The sequence below is a fragment of the Daktulosphaira vitifoliae genome, unplaced genomic scaffold (assembly GCF_025091365.1).
Source record: "Daktulosphaira vitifoliae isolate Bord-2020 unplaced genomic scaffold, ASM2509136v1 Scaffold_1, whole genome shotgun sequence".
Taxonomy (NCBI): domain Eukaryota; kingdom Metazoa; phylum Arthropoda; class Insecta; order Hemiptera; family Phylloxeridae; genus Daktulosphaira; species Daktulosphaira vitifoliae.
In genome coordinates this window covers 64,047,130-64,070,753 of record NW_026099572.1, presented here as the reverse complement: position 1 = coordinate 64,070,753, position 23,624 = coordinate 64,047,130, and the positions used below count along the sequence as shown (strand labels likewise).

The following is a 23,624-nucleotide window of genomic DNA, read 5'->3' as shown; positions in this document are numbered from 1 at the left end:
GAAAAATGAAAAATATATTTTAAAGGTGGTAATCAGCAGTAAACGAGATCTACTTATTGAATGGGGTTGTTTTCTTTGAATTTTGAATTGTACTTACAAAGTTACTTAGCCGGTTTAAATCTAGTATTTTAGTTATTACTGTTCCATAAAAACCATGATAGATAACTGAACGATTTTATGTGATCAAATAAAAAGAGCACTGGAATCGTTTTCACGGAACGCTTAAAATAGAATTTATAATTATAAAATATTATTGAGAGTCGTTTCAATTTTTGAGACATAAACGTAAGTGTTTACTTCAGATATGTAATCGAGACGAATTTTTTTATCGAAAGATAAATTTCAGTTTAATAAGTTATGTCAATTTTTGTATTTTTTGTTTATTTATTAAAACTGCTTGTAGTTTTTCATGAGAAATCGATGTTATTATGACGCGGTGTCATCTATTAATAATTAAATATTTGCAACTGAACACTTAAATGTTGTCAAAAGTACAATGTGCTCGTGGTCAGGAACGGCGTTTGATGTAATCAAGACACATACATGTGTATAACACGAGAAGATACGTGACGTTTTAATTGAAGCGGCAAACTGTGCAGGCGACGGTCGTTTTGTTCTAATTGGATTTTAAATCCAACACGTCTGACATTGATTTCAAAAGTGAATATAATTTTCGAATTTGTTCCATCAAAAGTTTGCACGCGTAGACGCAACTTTCTAGTATGACGGTTGATCATCATACATTAGTAATTTGCGACGACATGAGAATGCTTAATTTTGTCTTTTCACAATAACAACCGACTAACAAGTATGGGAACGTCGACTTTTACGGTTCGTTAGTCGCTTTGATAAAACATTCGTTGTTAATTTTTCTCATTTCCGTGTCCCCGGCGTCGAGTTTCGCCAAGGACACGGAAACTGATTGAACCAGGCGTTCCGTATAGGCAATTGCGGTACACCGCCGATGAGCGACCGGATCAATAATGATATCGACGAAATATGACGGCGTGGAGTCAACAACAGTCAACCTAACGACCATAAAAAATGTTTTCATTCATTTGTTTTCGTCAAAGCACTCGTTGCAGTTCGACACACAAAAGTACAAACCTTTTTCAGTTACAGTGTAATTAGTACAACGCCACGTTGCCAACACGGTTCACTTGTGTAGTGCGCCGTCGACGGAGAAAATGATTGTGGGCGACGGCATAACGACCTACATTCGAGCCTTTGCACAGGCCCTGTAAATTAATCGCCGACGCGTTTTATCGCCGGCGAATTAATAATACAATAATTACAGCGGTAAGAGAAAAAAACTGCTATGTCAACCTGTGCTCGTCAAATTATTTATGGGGCTTGAGTTTGGCAGGTTTTTACAGTTTGAATAATCGAGCGTAACGAACTGTGAATCGTACGTTATGGTTTCGGAGTAAACGCAAAAGGAGAAAAAAGTCTCTCCTTTGAATAAAAACGGTTGAGCGAGCAAGTTCGGCTCGCCGTAATTATTTGACGCGGACCGCCAGAGACGAAGTCAAAAATATTAAAAAAGAAACTCACTGAGCGTAAGCTGAGTGAAGGAGCAATATCGATTTTTGTCAGTTATTGAAATGTTTTCCTTTGTTTAAAAAAGTTTATAAATTATTTATGTTCGCTGTGACATATACATGAACCAGATTAAATATTAACGAGTCAACGCGAGCTTGCATGAATATTCGGAGATTTATTTATTTTTTATGACAACCAACGGTGACTGATATTCATAACTATGTCGTGGTTTTCATAGAATACTATGGAAATTATGGCCGTCGTGAACCGAATTCTCAAAACCCGGTGGTCTACTTTCATGTCTGATAATGTCCACCTGAGAAACTCTTAATTAAAAATACTGTTCTAGCTGAAAGAAGGGGTACGCTGTTGTGGTGTACAAAATATCAGTTGACAAATAGCGAGAAATATTGTTTTAAACAAAACGAAAAGTATTATTCCTTGGCCGTAGACAGATAGAGTTAAAAATAATCGCCTTTTCATTAGTTCATTGGCCGTAGATCAAACCATTAAGCTCGAGTGCTTGTCCGGAGAACAAAAGAACGCTTATGGACAAGAGGGTTTTCTAGACCCCTAGAGAAAAAACAACAATGGCGGATACTGCAATATTTCGTCAACACTATTCGGATGTCGATCAAAGCGCGTGCTTCCAATTTTGTAATCCGTTTAATAGTCAACGATTGGGTGATGAGGGCGATAGTTGTGTACTCTAGTAATACATCACGCAATCAACGAGTAATTATAATGGCTGTTGACGGGAAAAAGGATGTAACAGAGGCGGCGTATGTGTAACGAAATATAGTAGTCACATCGCAGTGATCCTTTTCCAGTCGAACACAATGAACGTCATCGTCTGGGGGGTTGACAGAGATTGATTCGAAACTATGGATAGATTTATTCATTAGGCTGAAGCTTTCCCTGCCGCCCCCGGGGTGTGATTATAAGGTGCAGGGTATATAAAAGAGCAGGCCACAGCCGCGAAATTTGTTGCGTTTCGGAGAAATAAATTCGACAGAAGGAACCACAACAGGAGAGAGTGCACACAGAGATTTTATTAATGATTCAACGGCTCGCAAACTGACAGCCGCTGCCGCCGCCACTGTCGAATCATTTCTCACCGACACTACTGGAAACAAAAGCTCTTTTCCATTCTCTTCGTCCACACAACACACCCCGTGTCTTTATGTGCGCCGACTTCGTTTTAATTCCCACCCCTGACATATTTCTCCTCCGTCGCGCTATCATTCTGCATTTATTTTCCTGTACCACCAGTGTAGTAATCACGACCGAACCCAAAATTGGTTTGTGTTCGAAAACAGACGATGCCACTGTAACTGTCGTCTACTCCAATATTATATTTTGCAAATGATTTGGTATTGCCAAAAATATTAAGGACATTTTGAAAATCTTCTTTCTATAGTTTTCTTTATATATTAATTTGAAAAACGTCATAATAATCACATGAATGTAGTATTACTATGATTTATGGGGCTAACGAACTAAACTATTTTAACGCATCAATAACAATTAACAATTGACTAATACATCACTAGATAGTTTTGATCTTATAACATTTGTTACGAAAATAAACAAGGTTTTTTCTACACAAAAATATATACGGTGAAACATTATTTATTTTGGTCGTGATTTGAAAATATTTAATTTTGTTAAAATTGTTCTTAGTAGTGAAACATTTGTACATAAAAAAAGCAAACGACAGAGTGAACTTATTTTGACTAAGTACGTATATTTATATGCTTTTATATATATATATATATATATATATATATTTTATGTATATATTATTGGTGGAATCGGATTTTACTTTGGGCGTAATCTCGTCGTTGCGTAAGAGACACTTTGGAGGAATTTAATCAACTCGCCAAGGAAAAGACGAGCAACGGATCGTTCAATTACTAGGCGGTTGCGTCGAGCTGTTAAATTATTAACAACAAATTTGGTTAACCACTTTCCCCCTTCCTATTAAGCTACAGGGTGCCAAGAGATTTGTGTTTGTAAAGTTATCTAAAATAAAACTCAAAATTGTAGCGTATACTACCACCTTGTAAATTGAATCGTGAATAATACATACATTATGAAATATAAACGTTCGGTTTGTATAGATTTTTCATAGTTAAGAAGCTATCGCAAAATAAACTGATCGCTCCACACAGAAAATATTTTTCATTTCCTACTTTCTATCGAGTCGATTGATCTAAATAAATATTCATCAGGTAACTACAGGAATTTTCATAGACGTTCGCTTCAAAAAGTAATTTTACTGTAATTGTTTTTGATTTCTTCGCCATTAGTTTTACAAAATAACTTTTCAAATGATTCGAACGCGAATACCTGAGGTTTGGTGCAAGAGAAGTCAATGTCGTTTTAGATAACTTTTGAGAAATGAGTTTTGTTTCCATTAAGTTCTAAATTAATATTCGCCAAAATTGTTTTCAAGTGATTTAAGTGATTTTTGCTGTAGGAAAGTTACTAAATACACAGTTGGTCTTTTACTGAGAAATTTCATGTTTTTTATTGGTGTTTAGTTTATCAAGAATCCTCGGTTCATTCATATTATACTTAGACAATACTCTACATTTCTCAGAGTTTACATGTCGAACACACAATCTCATTTGGTGTGCATGTTTCATTAATAGTATACCGTGTAATTGAAGGTATACAGTGTTCGTGTCTATGAACTGCGTTCAATTTAAACTACCATTATCATGTTCTCAGTTCGATCGTTTTATACAATGTAATCGCTATGGCATATTACATTTTATACTTGTAAAAAGTTTATAACTTTTTAAGGTTGTTTATAATTTATTGTACATGAACGGTACGCCATGTCTAGGGAGTATTGACAATCTATTAAGTTGTTAGTAATTAATTCAAAATTAAACAGATATAAAAAAAATAATAGTCAATCATTTCAAACTTTGTGGTATTAGATAACTTAACAAAGGTTAGTCGCGTTCTTTTACTGTACGGAAGAAAAATATCCCTTGTAGATTTACCGAACACGTTTATGGCGGTTTACTTATCAAGGGCCGCGAAAAGTTTTAAATAATTCTGTGGAATGCATTTCCTTGCGCTACTATGAAGACCGATTTCTCTTAGACTCGTCTGGCGTTTTGTTTTAATTTAACAGCCGTCACCAGGTTATTCGACAGCTAACACATCACAAGGGGATTTAGATATTCATATTAACGTACTGGTATAACTCTTGCCTGGATCATCGCGTCAATTTGTTACATAGGTAGCGAACATAATGGCATTCATTTGTACCTCATTCGCATACAAACGCTTCCTACTTTAATTGAACGATACAGGGCAAGAGGATGAATTACTCAATTACCCAGCCTTTCATCAATCTTCCTAATAGCTAGCCAGTTAGTCTCGAGTTTCCGTGATTAGCAAGGCAAAATGTATAGAGTACTAATTTATTTTGCATTGTTATATTTACATAAAATAACATCGTGCCAAAGTCATTACTGGAATTTTACTCTAAAGTTGACAACATAACCTACATTCTATTTCCAAATAACACATAAGTAAAGATTCGAATTACGACTTAATCAATTTCATGAAAGGGGTAACTTATGAGATTTTATTGGAAAGTAGAATTTGATTGAACAATATCGACGCACTGCGTTCTCGCGTAATCTGTTAAAAATACAATTTTTCTTTTACTGGCAGTTTATAAAATCCGAAAAGAAATAATTTATCGGAAATACCATAAATAATTTTAATCATAACAATAATAATAAAAAAAATGCAGGATTATTTTTTAATCTGGAGTCATTAGGTTGAGCATCCAGTTTACGAAACGTACGTAATGTATACTCGGGGGAGAGTTAAATTCCTGAAATAGCCTTTCGTTATAAAAAATAACCATCTTCGAAATTTATGACGATTTTAAGTTTAAAATAATGGTACACATAAAAGTATATTAGGACAGACGTAACATTTTAAGAGCAAAATGTTCTTTACTAATGAAATAGCTTAGTTTACTTGCACAGGTTTTATGTTAAAAAATAAAATTGATTAAGTAAACCGACTCAATAAAAAAGTTCTTAAGAGAGAAGATTCACAATAGTCAAGTTCAAAATTAACCATAAACTGCGCATTACATTTTAGCACTCGAAAATAGTTAATTTTGATAGATAATCAATATAATAAAAAATAATTATTTTCAAAAAAAAATAATACAAATTGAAAAAACTTGGAAAATTAGTAAACTGTTGAAATGTCATATGATACTATCTGCTAAAAACATTCATATTTATATAATAAAAAAAATTATTTTATTAAATAAATAGATAAAAACATGTTTCTATGTATTTATAAAAATTTAGTAAAAAATACTCTTAAGATTAATTCATGTTATTAATCTGAATCAGGGTTATTCTTAAAAATACCTGTTTAATGCATTAGCAAAAAATTTCAAATGTCCTACAAGACCAATGTATGTTTTGGAAATTTTGGTTTTTTAACGTGTTTAAAACACGGCTTCAAAAATTGCATTTTAAAAACACGACAACCCTGATTAAAAAACATTACAATAAATCGATTTATTTGTTTTTTATTTTTAATTAATTATTATTAATATTAAAAAATTGAAAAGTATCTAATTAGGAAAATTACGTGTCGTTACAAATTCTTAACCGATAATTTATATGATTTTAGCATTTTCATATAATGGCGGGAGGAAAAATATGATTAAAAAATGCTTAAAGTCGCTCATCATCTCCAGTTATATTATATTAAATAATTTCTAAATTATTATTTCAAACGATTTTATCAATCAGGCATTTTTATAATTAGAACATTTTTTATTTTATAAATCATTTAATTAATATTTTTTCAATAAAAAAAATAGAGTTCATACCTTTATGAGATATATGATGAACTGTAAAAGTACTTAATAATTGATAAATCCAGAAATACATGTAACTGAAGAGCCAAAAAATTCCGAAATTATTTTTATTTAAAATGCAATTGAGTGGATTATGATAAATGGATCACTCTGTATAATTATTAATAGTGTAAAATACTATTGCGTGTTTTAAGTGAGTCAAGTTATTGTTAATTTATTTTTTCTAAGTAAACGTGTTTACTCATAATATTTTGATAAATCAAATAACAATTGAAATAAAAAATGATATTGTTTTTATGAATAAAAAATTAATTACGTCAGTGACGACATTATTTGAAACAAATCGTCACAAATAATGGCCGAAATTAAATATACAACACCTGAAGTATATAATGCGATCATTTAAAGTTGTGTTGAATATTTTAAATTTTCAAAATGTTTAAATTTATAAAAAATATAGCGACTCTTTGTTTAATACTTTTAATCGCTTCAACATCGACACACAAGGTGAATTAATATTAATTTTTTATTTTATAATAAGGCCTCTATGAGTTTGTTTAATTGAAGTAGCGTAGAATCTAAAAACTTCTTAAGTATTCTTCAGGGATGGTGATACTTAGTAGTAAATACATTAAAATACATTTAAAGTAAATTGCGTTAAATATTTTGACCTTGATTGCTTGCTAGTTTAATATTTCATTTTTATTTTTTAAATAAAAACATGCAATTAAACTATATGCTATAATGATTAAGACAATTCATTTGATTAAACTAACTCAAGAATAACATTTTTAATAAAAATTGTCTAACCTGAATGAATATTTAACTATTAAAAAATTGTGTTATTAACTACTTTAAATAAGTTTAAACTAATGTTTTTATTTTTATTTTTAGGATGTGTTTTATATAAGTGAAATAGTAGGATTTTATGATACTTTTACTGATTTTAATTTAACCAAACTGAACAATAAACATTATTTTAAACCAGTTAGTAATGAGTGGAGAACACAAAAATGTGAATCATTAGGATTCAAATTTAACAAATCTTCTTCTTTTTTAAAAAAAAATAAAACCACTGACTCATTATATTTATTAACGGAGCTTGATGAACAATTTTTGGTGTATGATGATCGTGAAAACTGTTTATATATGACATTATTACTGGCAATATGCGGAGATAAAATGAATTATTATGATCTCCGTAAAAAAGTTTTAAATGTAATTTGATTCTTAAATTTTTTAACTGTTTTTATAAGTAATAATAAATAATTTTCAATTTTTTAAAAATAAAATAATTGTATTTAGAACATGAGGAATAGTAAAGAGCTTTTAAACTTGATTGGCGAAGAAAATCTTGATAAATATTTGACATTAAAAAAAGAAAAAGTTTTAAGTAAGTTTTTCGGTTCATGATAAGTAAATAAATTTTAGAACTCTTTGAGTATAAATTATTTTATGTAATCCAAGACATCCAATACAAAAATATGTAAACTAATTACTAACTATTTAAAAAAAAAAATGTCATAATCACCAGAAAATTAAATTTTATATATTTTTAACATAAATATGAATTACAACGTTTTCTCGTTGCATTAATTTTTTTTTCAGATGATTATGCTTCAGTTGTTGAATTAATAGCTACAGCTGAATATCTTGATGTATGTATTTATTTATATGTCCCAGCGTTTAAAGAATGGATATTATATTACAAAGACTGGCCAAATTATGAAAAATTTAATATGGAAAATGAGCATTGTTTATATTTAGTTAAAATGGATGTACACATATTTGTTATTGTTGATACAAAACCTGATGTTTCAAAATAAATTATTTTTTGTAATCATACTTCAATTAGTTTATTTTATTTTAAACAGTTTTTCAGCATTTCCAAACAAAAATATATTAAAGTACTATTTTACCTTATCCTTACTTTAAAAACTGTTTAATAAATGCAGTATAACACTAACACTACATGTGCATTTTTACAATAAATTTGCAACATTTCATATAATCATAATATTTGTAGATGTAGACTATGTTCCTAACAGATCACTAACATAATTATTTTTAGTATTTCTTTACGCCTGTTTATATATTATGACTTAATAACATTATACTTTTTTTAACAGCAACTAACAACTTATTAAATTATGCTTATAAAAAATACGCTTTAAAAGAAAATAACTTTTTAGAATTTTGTATTTTAGTTGTAGCTGTTATTTGATAATTTTGCAATTTGTCAAATAATAATAATTATTATACAATGTGATTTATAATTAATACTAGTAATCATTTTTCTGTTAAATATTGTTTCATTAAAAATAAATCAAATTTAAATCTGTATATTGTTATGAAAAAATCATTATTTAACGAAATCGGGGGGTATATTATTTTAAAATAAACTACATCTAACTTTTTAGCTACGATGCGAAGTTGAGAAGGTATTAATTTTACCATGATGTGTTTATTTCTCTATTTTTTGTGTGTGTCTGTCACTACTTTTCCTCAACTCTCACTAGACCGATTTATTTCAATAATACGTCAAAAGATCACAAATGGTATCTAGTAGAAAATGTTTTGAAAATGTTTCGAAAATACTCCAAGCTTGAAACATATGTTAAAATAAAGCTTATGTTGTGTCTTATAAGTTCACAAAATAAAATGGGCCCCGGCGGCTTATCTTCTATGGGAATGTGGCCGTCGAATTTAACGAAAAATATAATTTTTATGTAAAAATCACTGTTTAANTTATTTTTTGTGTGTGTCTGTCACTACTTTTTCTCAACTCTCACTAGACCGATTTATTTCAATAATACGTCAAAATATCACAAATCGTATCTGGTTGAAGACATTACCATCAAAAATTGAAAATTTTGCCTTTGTTCCCCCTTAATGGTGAAAATCACCCAAAAAATACGATTTTTAAAGTCGATAAATTTTAAAATTTTTTTCATTTTTTTTCAAAAAAATACCATAGCTTATCGAAAAATTAACGAATCAAAATAATTCTTTTTGATAAGAACCCTAGATATTATCTTTTCATTTGATATACATTTTTTGAAAATCTGACCCCTTATCTGCCCACAGGGGGGAATCATAAGAGTAACTTCTGCACAATAATTTAATTTTTTCAACTTAAGTTTTGAAAATGTTCCGAAAATACTCCAAGTTTGAAACATATGTTAAAATAAAGCTTATGTTGTGTATTATAAGTTCACAAAATAAAATTGGCCCCGGCGGCTTATCTTCTATGGGAATGTGGCCGTCGAATTTAACGAAAAATATAATTTTTATGTAAAAATCACTGTTTAAACGAAATATTTTAATACTTAAAACTGCTATAGCTTTTTAAAAATGAACAAGCTAAAATAATTTTTTTATATTAAAACATTAGATATTTTGCTTTCATTTGATATACATTTTTTAACAATCTGACCATTTATCTGCACGCAGAAGGAGATTCAAAATAGTAACTTATGCACACAAGTGATTAAAATCCAATAATGGATTTTTATAATTATAATCAAATTTTATAATACGCTCAATTGAGTGGATCTTTCTAAAACATTTTGGTTGGTTCTTTTAGTTAAAGTAAATCATTAAAATTTAGTAAGTTTTAGATATATAAATTGTAGAATCTCTTTAAACTCCAAAAGTTACTTAGAAATTATTACAATGATTTCTATCTAAGTGATCTATTACGAAAAAATGCAAAAAAAATATTGAGCTTTACTGATAAATTTACTATAAATAGAAATTATAACATTTCCCGAATGAATATTAATCTTAACAATACCATTTATTTAATTCACATAAATTTTTATATTTAATGATATAAATTTCAAACTAGCAAGTTGAAATAAAAGTTATGGTAATAACTTTTAGCTTTTTTCAAATGTTAGTACTCATTTTTAACTAGTTATTATTAATATAAAATATTAGTGATGATGAAAAAAATCTAATTGCAGATTTGATATCAGCGCGAAAAATTAGTTTAGAAAAGTATATTTTCGACTCTGATGAAAATATCTCATATATGATTTATTGTGAATTTAGTAGTATGAAATTTAAATATATATTTAATTTTTGTGAACTTAAAAAAAGATACTAATGGCAGTAACAACATAAGCACTTTGGTTACAAAATTTTAAATAAATACAATTTTCACTCTTCATATTAATAGATTCATAATTTGGCCAATCTTTTCGGTGAAGAACCCATTGTTTGTATTCAACTACATATACATAAATGCATACATCTAAGTATTCGGCAGTAGCAAGTACTTCTGTAACCGAGCCGTAATCATCAACTAAAAATAAATCAAGTATAATAAATTGAAAAAATAGATCATTTATAAATAAGTTCCTAAAAAGAATTTTACTACAAAGAACAAATTTTGTTACGGGAACACAAAATGTTTATAAAATATTTTTAGATTAATCTTAAACAATATTACTATGAACTAAATATTTAAAATACATACCCAAATTTCCGTTGTTCTTTAATAATAAGTAATTTTTAAATCTTCTTTCGCTACCAAGAAAGTTTTTTAATTCTTTACTATTTTTTAAGTTCTAAAATTTCAATTAAATTTTAATACAATGCATATAATTTCACTGTATTTTGTTCTATGTTTAATATATTTTTTCATGAATGTTTAACTTACATCAAGAACTTTACCTCGTATTTGTTTAAAATACGATTTATTCCCACAAATTGCAAGAGATAATGCTTCAAAAATACAGTTATTTTTTTGATCTACATCATAAGTTAGTGATGGAATTGTTAATATTTTAGGTAGTGTATTATTGAGATATATGTCATTATCATAAGAACGAAAAATTATTTCATTAAATTGTAATCCTAAAGATTGACATTTATTTTTTTTCCATTCGTTACTGACTGGTCGAAAATAATGATCGTTTTTCAATGGAGTTACTTCAATATTATTAGGCCGATCATCCCAATTATTTACTTGGCTAACATAATACACTGGCTAAACAAAATTAAAGTTTTAGTGAACTTTTTTTTATAACTAAAAGTATTAAAAATAATCAAAAGCTAAAATAATTGATAGTAATTTGTTTTTTTCTAAAGAAAAGATTATTTTATATGTACAAACTATTCAAATTGATGAATAATAATTATTAAAAAATATTATTTTTCAATTAAATCTAATTAATTACACGTCTATAATCAACTAGTTTTACTTATTATAGAATAAATATTAATAAATTAGGATTATGTATTATACCTCTCTCATTTTTACCGAAGAAACAAAATACAGTATAAAAAATATTATATTTATTTTCATACAAATGATCATTTTTTTAATTAGTTTAAAATATAAAATATTTTAAATTTGAATCGAAAAGAAAAATTTTTACTTCTGGTAAAATTAATATGCTTGCCATTCTCTTATAAATTTACATGAGATTAAATACATATTGGAATTTTGTATTTACATTAACACGAATTATTACACTCTAAATTATATTTACCACTTTTTAAAAATGATTAATAATAATATTATAGATTATACTTAGTTATTATTTTGCAGTATTTTTTTTTTTTATAAATTTAACGCTATTAGACACGGTAATTATATAAATTATTAATATTTTTTAATTAAAAAAAAAAATTGATTTAAGAAATTAGGTCAGTCATAAGAACAAAATTATTATGACAAAAATGTTGGAAAATGCGGGTGGGATGACAAATTACCTGATGAAATTTTAAGGGAAATTTAAACGAGCGAGAAAAATTAAAGTGTCTTTGATTATAATTTAATATGATTTAGAATTCATTAATATGTTAATACTAAATTATTGCGCATCTGTTGCTGATGTTTAAATAAAGTAATTTATAAGAAAATTTTACCGTTTATACAATCATAACTATGGAATATAATGGAAGACAGAATAACTGTAGCAAAAATAGAACAAAAGAAATATCTCTATGATGAAATAAAATGATTGAAAAATAAACGAGGCATTATTAAAGGTTAGTTAAGAATAACTAGTCCTTAGCTAGACGGTTCTAAAATGCTGCGTGTCAAAGGACGTTTAAATAACTCGTTATAATTAAATGTTGACCAACGAAATCAAATTTTATTGGCAATATTTTATTTATTAACTTTATTAATTCTTTGTCGAGAAAATAGCCTATTGCATGCTGAGCTACAAGTGTTGCTATCTGCGGTAATAGATAGGTACTGACCGCCCAACGGTCAAAATATATCAAAAGGGTTGTTCATAATTCTATTATTTACTTTCGCTCAAAACCTAAAGCTTTAAGTCCAACAATGGCTAATTTGACTAAAGCACGGACTGAACTTACAAGTATTATTCTAATCTACAGTGTCGATTTTTGTAGCCCCACTCTGATAAAATCGAGTTTAGCACGGAAAGCGTTAAAGGTAAAATGTTACATTTATGTGTTTCTATACAAGGGCTGTAAATGTTAAAATAATCGGACACTTAATTACAGATGCATTCTGGGGAATGGGAAAGATAATTAGATGAGTTGAAAAGGATATTTACGACTCAGGAACACAATCACAACTGATCGATACAGAAAATTTTGCAAATGGAAGCACAGCCTTTTAAAAATAAGAAATTTTCATACCCAATTTCTCCTTAAAATCTGGTCTACAAAATGGTTATATTGAATTTTTTTAAAAATATTTCTTTAATTTTTGAATTTATATTATTATTGTAGTCCAAAAGCATAAAAGTTATGAAATAAAATTACTGCAAAATAGTGACTAAACTATAATTCTATAAGATTTGATAGTGGGACCTTCCTGTATATAACGATCTATACAATTATTTTTACCAATTTAACACATTTGGAATTATATATTAAAGTTTAATATTTGTGTTATTGTAAATAAAAAATTATAATTTAGACGCATGTTAATATATAAATAAATGGTAAGTATATTAATTTTCCCAGAAGCCAATTTTATTCTTTTCGATTCAAATTTAAAATACTTTAAATAATTTTTTTTAAAAATGTCTGTTTTTTTGAAAATAAATATAATTATATTTATACTGTATTTTGTTCCTTCGGTATGGATGTCACAGGTATAATAAATAATCCTAATTTATAAATATTTAATCTACAATGAGTGAAATAAGATAATTATACAATAACATATTTATAATTTTGATTATAGACGTGTAATAAATTATAGTTACATTAAAGAATAATATTTTTTAATAATTATTATTCATCAATATGAATAATCTGTACATATATAATAAACTTTTCTTCGGGAAAAAACAAATTACTACCAATTTTTTAGTACTTCTATTTATACAAAAAAGTTGACTAAACCTTGTTTTTTGTTTAGGCAGTGTATTTTATCAGCAAGGTGAATAATTGGAATGATCGACCAAATAATATTGAAGTAACCCCATTGAAAAACAAACATTACTTTCGAAGATTCAATAACGAATGGAAAAGAAATAAATGTGAATCATTAGGATTCAAATTTAATGAATCATTTTTTCGTTCTTATGATCATGACACAATTCTCAATAATTCAATACTTATACTTTTAACCACTCCATTGCAAAACTACTCAAATTGTTTTGTAGATCAAGATAATAACTGTGTTTTTAAAGCATTATCTCTTGCAATTTGCGGAAATATATCATATTTTCAAAAAATACGAGGCAAAGTTATTGATGTAATTTAATCATACAATGAAAAATCATACTAGAGCATAATAGAAATTCTATACATTTTATATACAGAGTGATTCGTTTATTAAATTCACTCAATTACTTAAACATTAAAATGATTTTTCGGATTTTTTAGTTTTGTATATTTATTTATTTATCAAGTACATTTACGGTTCATCCTATACACCCGAAAAGACGGTAAATTTTTTTTTTTTAATGACCAATTAATTCTTTAAAATAGAAAATACATATTTCATATAACAGAAATAAACTAACTAAGAAAATGACAGTTTGATAAAAAATGTTGGACCAATACTACACACTTTATTAGCATTTAAAATATACGTTGGAAGTGAAACACAGGTTCAATATTTTTATAATTAGACATTTCTGGGCCGCACTCCTCTGCCGCATATGTATAAAAATGTAAACAAATTTCTGAAGAAAGATACGGCCGTGAAACGTCTAATTATATATATTGTCATACCCGTGACATGCTTTCAATCAATATTATAAAATGGTAATAACGTAATAATGGGTTAAAATTGATTATCAAACAATTATCTTAATTGAATCATTCTTTATTTATGTAGCATAACTTTTATGTTGCCGTTTAAAAATATAATAATTACATGCATATAATGTATAAAGAATGAACCAAAAAGTACTTCTACAATTAATAAATCAAAAAATATTTAGATATGCACAAAAAATGAAGTAATAACTCGCTGTTTTTTACTATTCAGATGATCAATAATAAAACTTAATCTCTAATTACATCCTAACTGCTATACATTTTCTATGAACTTGAATTACTTTTCAAATCAAAATTTCGATCTTTTTATTAAATTATAAAAAGAGTAAAAAAAAGATAATCAAATATCTCATAATTTATAAGTTACTGATTTATTTGTTGCGCATAGCAATATTGTAACTAAAAACGGTAGCACAGTGTGGACGTGGTATAGTTGGTATAAGTATAGATGATATCTGATAGTGACTAAAAACACTATCATAAGAAACGCTTCGATACAAATCTGTAAAGAGTGTTTAATTTTAAGAAATTGGTGGCCAGGGATATAGTCTAGTTTTCAATAAATGTATATCAAATAAAAGGGAAATACGTAAATTTTCTATATAAAAAAATTAATTTTGATTTGTTCATTTTTGAAAAAGTTATGACAGTTTTAAGAATAAAAAAATATCAAAATTTGCCGATTTTTAAAATTGTAATTCTTTTGAATATTTTCTTCATTTTCAAGGAACTAGAGACATTTTTTCAATTTTTATGAGCATTGTCTTAAACTAGATACGATTTGTTATCTCTTGACGTATCGTTGAGAGAAATCGGTCTGATGAAAGCAGAGAAAAAGTGGTGATAGACACAAAAAATACATCATAGTAAAGTCAAAACCTTTTCAGCTTTGCATCGAAGCTAAAAGCAAAACAAATGAAATTTTTTTTTATTTATTAAATTATTGACTTGGTTATGATGAATAGATAACTCTGAATAGTGAAATTATACATGTTGTACTAAAATTTAATTGAAATTTTAGAACATAAAAAATAGTATAGAATTAAAAAACTTTCTTGGTGGTAAAAGAAGATTTAATAATTACACATTATTCAAGACGGACGGAGATTTTGGTATGTACTTAAACTATTCGGTTTATGAATATTTATACCTTGCAGTGAACATTTTTTCAGGAGTTTAATAATAATTATATTTATTTGCTATTGTTATACTTGATTTATTTTTTTAGTTGGTGATTACGGCTCGGTTATTGAAGTATTAGCTACTGCCGAATACTTAGATGTATGTATATATGTATATGAAGATGAATGCAATCAATGGATTATTTATCGAAAAGATTGGCCAAATTATGAATCTATTGATATGAAAACTGAAAATTGTATATATTTAAATTTATATAAGCAAAGTTTTCGTATTGTCACTGCCGTTAACACTTATATTTAAGTACACAACGTCATATACATATGTTAAATTTCATACTTCGATTAGACGATAAATCTTTAATAATAATTTGTTGTATTTTAAATCATTTAGAAACGCTCTGACATTTATTAATTTCAATGAATGATGTTATAAATAAACATGATGATTAACTTAATAAAATAAATGATCGAACTTAAAACTATCATTCAATTATTTTAATAATAATAAAATTTGATTATTGTTATTTACTCGTGAATAATATTTTCAATCTTTATCAACTGATTTTTATTCACCATAAGAATAATTTGGATCAATTTTTCGTAACTACTGTAGCTAATGGAAATGCCACATGGTTTCCAAGTTAATGGAGAGATATATAAAAATAATAATAATAATATTAATATTAATAATAATAATACAGAAAGGCAACCGTAGCATAGCGTGTCCTAAGGGAAACGCCTTGTGTGATTTATGCGGTTGCCAGAAATTTATGGTCCACCACCGAAATAGTCGGTGTTTTTATTTTCTCTGGACGTAATAAGAATTATATGTACTAAAATGAATCGATCCAAGCGCTTATATTGAACGGATAGCTGAATAGGATAAAAAAAAAAAGAGTAATTTTGTTTTTACCTCTTCTATCACCACTTCGATAGCTGCGTTCAACTTCAATTACCCATCGGACAGTATTCGATTATTCCTCTGAGATTGATTGTCGCCTACCTCCCATAATTTATACAAGGAATTATAGGTAGTTATCTTCCCCTTTTCTTGGATCGCTATCGAGCCGACAACGGTTCAGTATACACAGAGATTATGCATTTTTTTTTTTGACATTATCGATGATCGATGTCTTAATGTCAAAACCAATATTCTACGACCAAAAAATTCTTATATGTCGACAACGTATTGCAGATAAAAAAGACAAAATTATTGCGAACGTTATAATATTCAACAGCAGCGTTGGTAACGAAAAAAATACATTCCGTAGTAATATTATACTGTAAAGTTAAATTCATTAATATTTTGATATTTTGTCTAAGCTTTAAAATATATCTAGAAATCAAGCGCGAATCTAGAATTTCTTCAAGGGGAAAATAATCTATTAAACATCTAATTAATTTTTTTTTTCAATTTGATTATCNGTTGTCTAAGCTTTAAAATATGCGAATCAAGCGCGAATCTAGAATTTCTTCAAGGGGAAAATAATCTATTAAACATCTAATTAATTTTTTTTTTCAATTTGATTATCCAAAGACTTTATTTTATTTTAGCAGGTGACGATAGTTAAAGGGGAGCCTGCGCCCTCTAATTTCAACGGATTTATTAATTATTTTCCATATCACTTTGTTAGAGACAATTTATTATTAATAAAAAGCTTTTTCGATTTTGATGTAAAATGTTTTTTAAGTAATTTTAAGTATTCATCTATAATGATTTTAGAAAATTAATTTTTACGTCAATAACATTTTCGTCGTTTTTAATTTAATTTTCAGAAAGCGTAAAATGCTAACAGCTTTTGACAATGGCATAACATAACGTCTAACTGTAATTTAATGTATAAATTCTGCTTTCTTTTTAACAAACTGTGTTGTTCTGTGCCTTAACTGCAGTAATGCATTTCAGCATTGAAGGGGAATATAACCACCCTAAACATTCCATGACGTAGAAAAGAAATACATCTATGCATTGTACTTTATAAAATAGTTACTTTTTCATTAATCCGATTGCATTTGTACTTTATTTCAACGATCTACTCTTTCAACTCATGTCACGTGGGACTTAGTAAATTAAAAGGATCGCCAAGATTCATAAAATTAATTTATGATATTTGTCATTAATTTTGTATTAAAAACACTTAACAGAAATGTTTGGATATAAATTTAATTAAATCCTCTTTCGTCAAATTTTACTTATAAAATCCTGTGATGCTCTTTGAAATTAATTATGTATTTTAAAACTGAACATTAAGTCGAGCAAGTCAAAATGAATATGTATACAACACAAGGTTCAATATTACCCTCACACCTCGTATATCCTTCATCAGACTTCAATCGTCAATGCGTTTATTACTACTAGATGTTTGCTGAAGTAGCAGATGTGTAAACGGCAAAACATTATAATAATTTTCGAAGCAGCTTTAACGACGTTTTTATTTCTTCCTCTACACACGCTCACTTGCTACTTATAATAATAATAATAATATTATTATTATACTATGATACGTCTTCCGTTCTTTTTTCTTTTATGTCGCCTATCCCTAAATATCTACTATAATAGAGGAACTAACGTTGATCAGCTGCCGGCAGAATATTTTGAAAATATATAAAAATGGCGGTAGGTAAAAATATCCGTCGTCGATGATCGATCACGGATAAAGTGACAAAAAAATAACAATGAATAATTTAATATTGGATCATCGATTCAATTCTATAGAGAGACCAATGAATTATTATGAAAGTAATGCAAATTTTTGTGTCACCGTCTGTAAATTTACCTCTAGATTTTTTCTTTGTTTCCTTAATCCGTGTAAACAACGTTGATGTTTTTTTTTACTATCTAATGCTAACTGATTCTCTATAGACTAACATATAAAGACAGCCTACGGACTATTTTTGTACCACCGACATCAGAACAAGAGAATAACATTCTGATACTGAATTTATCGTATTACATTATTTATATAATATTCCAAGAAATACATTAAAATCTCATTTAAATTACACGTATGACCTTAATAATAACTATATTATTATAGTATACATAATTTTATCGAATTAAATTGATTACATCAATAATATCTAGGACTAAGCATAATGATAATATGAATTTATTTTTGTGTTTTTATAACTCAAGCTTTTTATTTACCAAAAGACGAAAACGAGTTTTATATATTTGCTATTTTGAAATGAAACTTCTTCAATGTATTTGTTCAAAAATCTTGTATTACTTACCTAAAAAAAAAAAAAAAGAGTATGGTTAATTTATAACAATGCGGTAAATGAAACGATTTGATTAATAACCGTCATTCGGGTTATAATAATTGTTAGCAGTATTGTTGATATTAATTTCATGGTTTATTATGATGATTTATTGATATGCAGGAAGTATAAGTGCATATTTTAGTTTTTATGTAGTGTGAATAATTTTAGTTGGTGACAAAAAAAAAGTAAATCTGATTTGAAATTTATTTTTGCTCTCCTGTACATACATGATCCACAGTAATATTTGTATAATATTTCACTTAAACTATGTTCAGTTTGGAGGAGGAACCACAAGAACATTATACTGTAGCCCCATTTTTTTTTCCATTCGTTTCATCATACAGGGATACATTAGATTGTAAACTTATATCGATTTACGATGCACTTCGTTTTTATTATTTGTATTGTTCCATTACTTACTACTACACGGTAGTCGTAAAAAGACTAGCATTTTTTTATAGAAGCATATTCTATTTTGTAAACTGTAAATATCTTCAATTTTTAGGGAAATTTTTTTAAATAAAAAAATTAATATCAAAACATTTAATTGAGTACGTTTTATTTTAATCAATATTATGGTTTACTTTAAATATCTAACCAAAAAGTGATTTGAATGTTTAATTAAAAATAATTGACTACGCTATTTTCTCAGGAAGTAATAGCTAAAAACAATGTTGGATGGTCAAAATGTAAAAATATAAAATTGTAAGTAAAATACTTTTAAGACCAAAAGCTTCTTATCTATAAAATTAAATATTTAACTTTTGTTTGTTTTTAGTCCATCAATATTATTTCATTAATATTTTATGTTATATAAATAGTTAATTGTAATTAATTTCAAAGGTTGTTCTGTAGCATAACACCACTAAAAAAATATATATTGTAGTTATTAAATTTACATTAAATTAAATTAGAATAATGCAAATTATGGTTAAAATATAAATGTTTTGAGTTGTTAGTCAAAAAAATAATTTTTCAAATAAATTATAAATCATTTTTTGTATAATGAAATGTTTTATAATAAGATTTCTTACACTTTCTATACTATACACTTCTTATTCTTTTTTTTTATTTACGTTTCTTTAAAATAAAACTGCAAATTCTTAACACGTGTAAAGTTTTATACTTTTTATTGGCTCTTAAAGCTTTTGATGAGATATGTACTACCTTTTTTTCGCCGTTCCTTAGAGACGATTACTTAGAATATCTCATGAAGTTTGTTCAATAACTCTGCTTAAATTCATTGAGCTTTATTACTGTTTACTTAACATAGTGAAATAATTTAACTATTTATTAACAAAAGTACCTTTAAATCATTTTTGTCAAATTTCTAATTTATTAATTTTTTTTGTCAGACATAATAGTTGAAACACAAACGTCCTAGTTTTTAAAAAAAGTTTTATTTTACAATTTGCAATTTATAAGTAAAACTAGGTGAAGTAAAATTATATCAAGGTCGCGCAATATTTTAAAATTAATATCTCCCAAAACGTGATATATAATTATGCTTATCACGAACGAGGAACATCGCCGACTAAACATAAATTATTTATGAAAGCTACCATATGGATTTTCTTATAATGTGATTACAGTATCAATAGGAAAACATTGTACCAGTCGACTTGAAAAAAAAATAACCCAATCCTCAGATTCATACAGTAGTCATACGATGTTATCTAAAGGGCGTTGTCCTTTATATGGCCGACACGAAATTCGTGCTAACATCCGAAAACCGATTTCGATGATGTCTCCCCAAGTACTTCCCCAGGTGCTCCCGATATCGACTATACCACAGCTGCCTATGTATTATATAATTGGATTATACCGGTCGTTTTTCGAGTTAATAAATTTTTGTGCGACTGACTTGGGTTACGATGAAAGTCATGGGCATAGCGCTGGGCACCTGACCTTACACTTGCGTGTGTCATTCATAATCAATGTTTTTTAACGTCACAGCAACGCTTATATATCCCGTGATGGATTTTAAGTCGGAAACCGCACATTTTTATCGCCGACCCAATTGTTGTTTCAAAAACACAATTGATCACGCCAAGTTCTTGACCCTAAAGACACACACGGTGTTTAGTCTTTGAGTTACACGGTTAAAAAATTCAATTTAGATTTATCAAAAACATGAAATCTCTTCCCAAAAACCATTTAATGTTATATTAAAACTGAATATAGGACTTAAATATTTTTTTATCAAATCTATTAGTATTTTTTTTAGTTATGTATGACCTTGAGTAATAAGACGTTTTCAGTTAAATTAAGTAGAGAATAATATTTGTTTTGTGACATTTTTACAACATAAATATAAAACTATTATGACTAAATACAACTGAAACCACTAGTAGTATTTATTATACGTGATTTTAAATACAAGTGTTTAATAGTTCAATATATAGAGTGATTCTTTTAATCACTCGATTTCTCTTAATATATTAATTATATTAAGACAATTATTTTCAGTACATCATAGATTCATGTACTTTAGATTTATCAGTTATTCATTATATAAAATATATGCCTTATAAAGGTATTGAAATTGTTTTTTTTTAATGACAACATACATATTTAACTAGCTTATAAAACAAAAAATGGTCTAATCAAGAAAATAACTAATCGATAACAACTTTTGACCCATTATTAAGAATGTTATTACCATTTAAAAATATTGACTGCAGATATGGTCCGGATATGACAATATTTATAATTAGACATTTCTCTGCTGCACCACTCCTCCCACCTAGATATAAAAATGCTAATAACTTACGAAGTATTGTTTCAAAGATTGTTATAGACTAATCGTTTTCTTAATTAAATTATTTTATTTTATAAGCTACTCAAATATGTATGTTACTGTTTAAAAAAATTAACTTGTTACCTTTATTAAGTATAAACGATGAATTAAAATAATATTTAATAATTGATAAATCTAGAAAAATATGAAAATTAAAAAATCGAAAAATAATATTTTTAATATAATTATTTTTTTAAGGTAAATCAAGTGGCTCGTATTAAATACCTTGTATGTTTTACGGTTTGTGTAAATGAGGAGGCGTTATCCAAATGTAAAATCAACCCTAAGTAATAAAAGGGTCCTAATGAAGGAGGTTCGTGAATAACTACGAAAAAAATAACATTACAATTGTTATTCACTTACCAGTATTTTCTAATATTTAAACAGATTATAATTAAAGCTAATTTTGGGAGGTACAAAATTATGACATTTAATCAGTTAATTCAACATTAGATTGCAAAACGTTGTGTAACCTTAGGGTTTGAAGTAAAACTTAGATTGCTATAATTATAATATTTAAGACATTGAACATTTTTCCATCACTTCAATTTTCAAACACTTTTTCAGAAGGAAAATGCAATAAAGTATTTCCCCTTGTTCTACACGATTACTATTTATTATCTCATTTAATCTGCTGTATATTTAATGTAACTATCAGTAAACGTAATTGCTTACAGTAATACCATAAACAAATATTTTATAAATGAAATAATTTACTACGAGAAAAACACGAATTGATTAGTATAGTTTTACTAGTCAAAAAATATATCATAATAATTTTTATATTTTTATTCTTATTGTATTTCAATTTCAAAATAAAAACATGATTTAGCAAAAGATTCTCTGATGTTTAATTCGACTGATTATAGAAAAAAAAAAACCTTGGCTTTTACTCAATGTTTGCAAAAATTACGTCAAGGGATAACGATAAATTACTAGTATACAGAATGGCAACAACATCTCTTTTAATTAAACGAAAAAAAAACAACATAAGTTCATAAATTATATTAGTCTCGTTTAACAAAACGCTTCATTGCTAAAGTTTCAGTACAGTGCGTGACAGTTTTATTTAAACTTTATTACTCTGTTTTTAAATAATATATGTTTGTCAAACTTTACTGTATATTATATGTTAAAAAAGAATATCAGCGGTTTGAAAAAGTTTGTAAAAAGTTAATTGCATAGATTTTAATGTTGTATGAAAAAAATTATTTTTTAATTTCGCAATTTGAAACTTTACTAACAAAAACATTAACTGATCTATTTAACAGAAACTTATTGACACATTTGATGCTTTCAGCAGTGTTGTTCTTGGGAGTTCATTGCTTCGAGCATCATGTTTATCAGCCTGTACTGACGTACAACCTTAATTGGATGAGTCGATGGATGGTAATTTATACGGTTCTTAATGAACTGGAATGCAATATAAATTTCAATTTCAACAAAAACTCATCACAGAGAAAACATTTCTTTCTCTTTCCTTTGCCGGATCTGCATTTTAATATTTAAATCTACAGGATTACTGCTGGGTACCTAAATTAGTGATTCATCAAATCTTCATCAGCGCCTGGAAAATGATTCCGCTAAAAGAAAATAATTTGGTTTACGGCGATAAAACTTGCACTGTATACATATAGTGTGTTCTTGAAATTATAAAGCATTGTTATAAATCATAAACAAATCTTAGAAACTCTACCTGTTTCTTAATTTATGCCGAAATACATTCTATTTGAGGAAATAAAAAATGAGTCCATTATTTTCCAAATCGTGT

The 23,624-nt window shown here is 27.3% G+C and overlaps 5 protein-coding genes across 5 annotated transcripts in view; 3 read left to right on the top strand and 2 right to left on the bottom strand.

The window, feature by feature from the left end:
* LOC126896621 (peptidyl-prolyl cis-trans isomerase-like 3) overlaps positions 1–23,624 on the top strand; it is a 210,369-nt gene that overhangs the window by 4,239 nt on the left and 182,506 nt on the right. The window lies entirely within an intron of this gene.
* Positions 1–23,624, bottom strand: part of LOC126896589 (teneurin-m) — a 155,457-nt gene that overhangs the window by 117,487 nt on the left and 14,346 nt on the right. The window lies entirely within an intron of this gene.
* On the top strand, positions 6,796–8,266 carry LOC126896616 (uncharacterized). The gene is made up of 4 exons (XM_050669557.1): positions 6,796–6,928; positions 7,316–7,639; positions 7,727–7,814; positions 8,030–8,266. Exons 1-4 carry the CDS (start codon positions 6,857–6,859, stop codon positions 8,245–8,247), a joined length of 702 nt encoding a protein of 233 aa, XP_050525514.1. The 5' UTR covers positions 6,796–6,856; the 3' UTR covers positions 8,248–8,266.
* LOC126896614 (uncharacterized) lies at positions 10,312–11,796 on the bottom strand. Its single transcript, XM_050669555.1, has 4 exons — positions 11,676–11,796; positions 11,088–11,417; positions 10,905–10,995; positions 10,312–10,730 (listed from the first exon to the last, which is right to left on the bottom strand). Exons 1-4 carry the CDS (start codon positions 11,745–11,747, stop codon positions 10,516–10,518), a joined length of 708 nt encoding a protein of 235 aa, XP_050525512.1. The 5' UTR covers positions 11,748–11,796; the 3' UTR covers positions 10,312–10,515.
* Positions 13,387–16,256, top strand: LOC126896613 (uncharacterized). The gene is made up of 4 exons (XM_050669554.1): positions 13,387–13,509; positions 13,779–14,117; positions 15,669–15,759; positions 15,876–16,256. Exons 1-4 carry the CDS (start codon positions 13,438–13,440, stop codon positions 16,088–16,090), a joined length of 717 nt encoding a protein of 238 aa, XP_050525511.1. The 5' UTR covers positions 13,387–13,437; the 3' UTR covers positions 16,091–16,256.

Excerpts from the sequence above, each read along its gene's own strand:
- LOC126896616 (XM_050669557.1), top strand. The coding sequence starts at position 6,857 with ATGTTTAAATTTATAAAAAATATAGCGACTCTTTGTTTAATACTTTTA. Across the intron at positions 6,929-7,315 it reads CTTCAACATCGACACACAAG|GATGTGTTTTATATAAGTGA; the intron begins GTGAATTAATAT and ends TTTTATTTTTAG. Across the intron at positions 7,640-7,726 it reads TCCGTAAAAAAGTTTTAAAT|AACATGAGGAATAGTAAAGA; the intron begins GTAATTTGATTC and ends AATTGTATTTAG.
- LOC126896614 (XM_050669555.1), bottom strand. The coding sequence starts at position 11,747 with ATGATCATTTGTATGAAAATAAATATAATATTTTTTATACTGTATTTT. Across the intron at positions 11,418-11,675 it reads CTTCGGTAAAAATGAGAGAG|CCAGTGTATTATGTTAGCCA; the intron begins GTATAATACATA and ends AATTTTGTTTAG. Across the intron at positions 10,996-11,087 it reads TACGAGGTAAAGTTCTTGAT|AACTTAAAAAATAGTAAAGA; the intron begins GTAAGTTAAACA and ends TTGAAATTTTAG.
- LOC126896613 (XM_050669554.1), top strand. The coding sequence starts at position 13,438 with ATGTCTGTTTTTTTGAAAATAAATATAATTATATTTATACTGTATTTT. Across the intron at positions 14,118-15,668 it reads TACGAGGCAAAGTTATTGAT|AACATAAAAAATAGTATAGA; the intron begins GTAATTTAATCA and ends TTGAAATTTTAG. Across the intron at positions 15,760-15,875 it reads CAAGACGGACGGAGATTTTG|TTGGTGATTACGGCTCGGTT; the intron begins GTATGTACTTAA and ends TTATTTTTTTAG.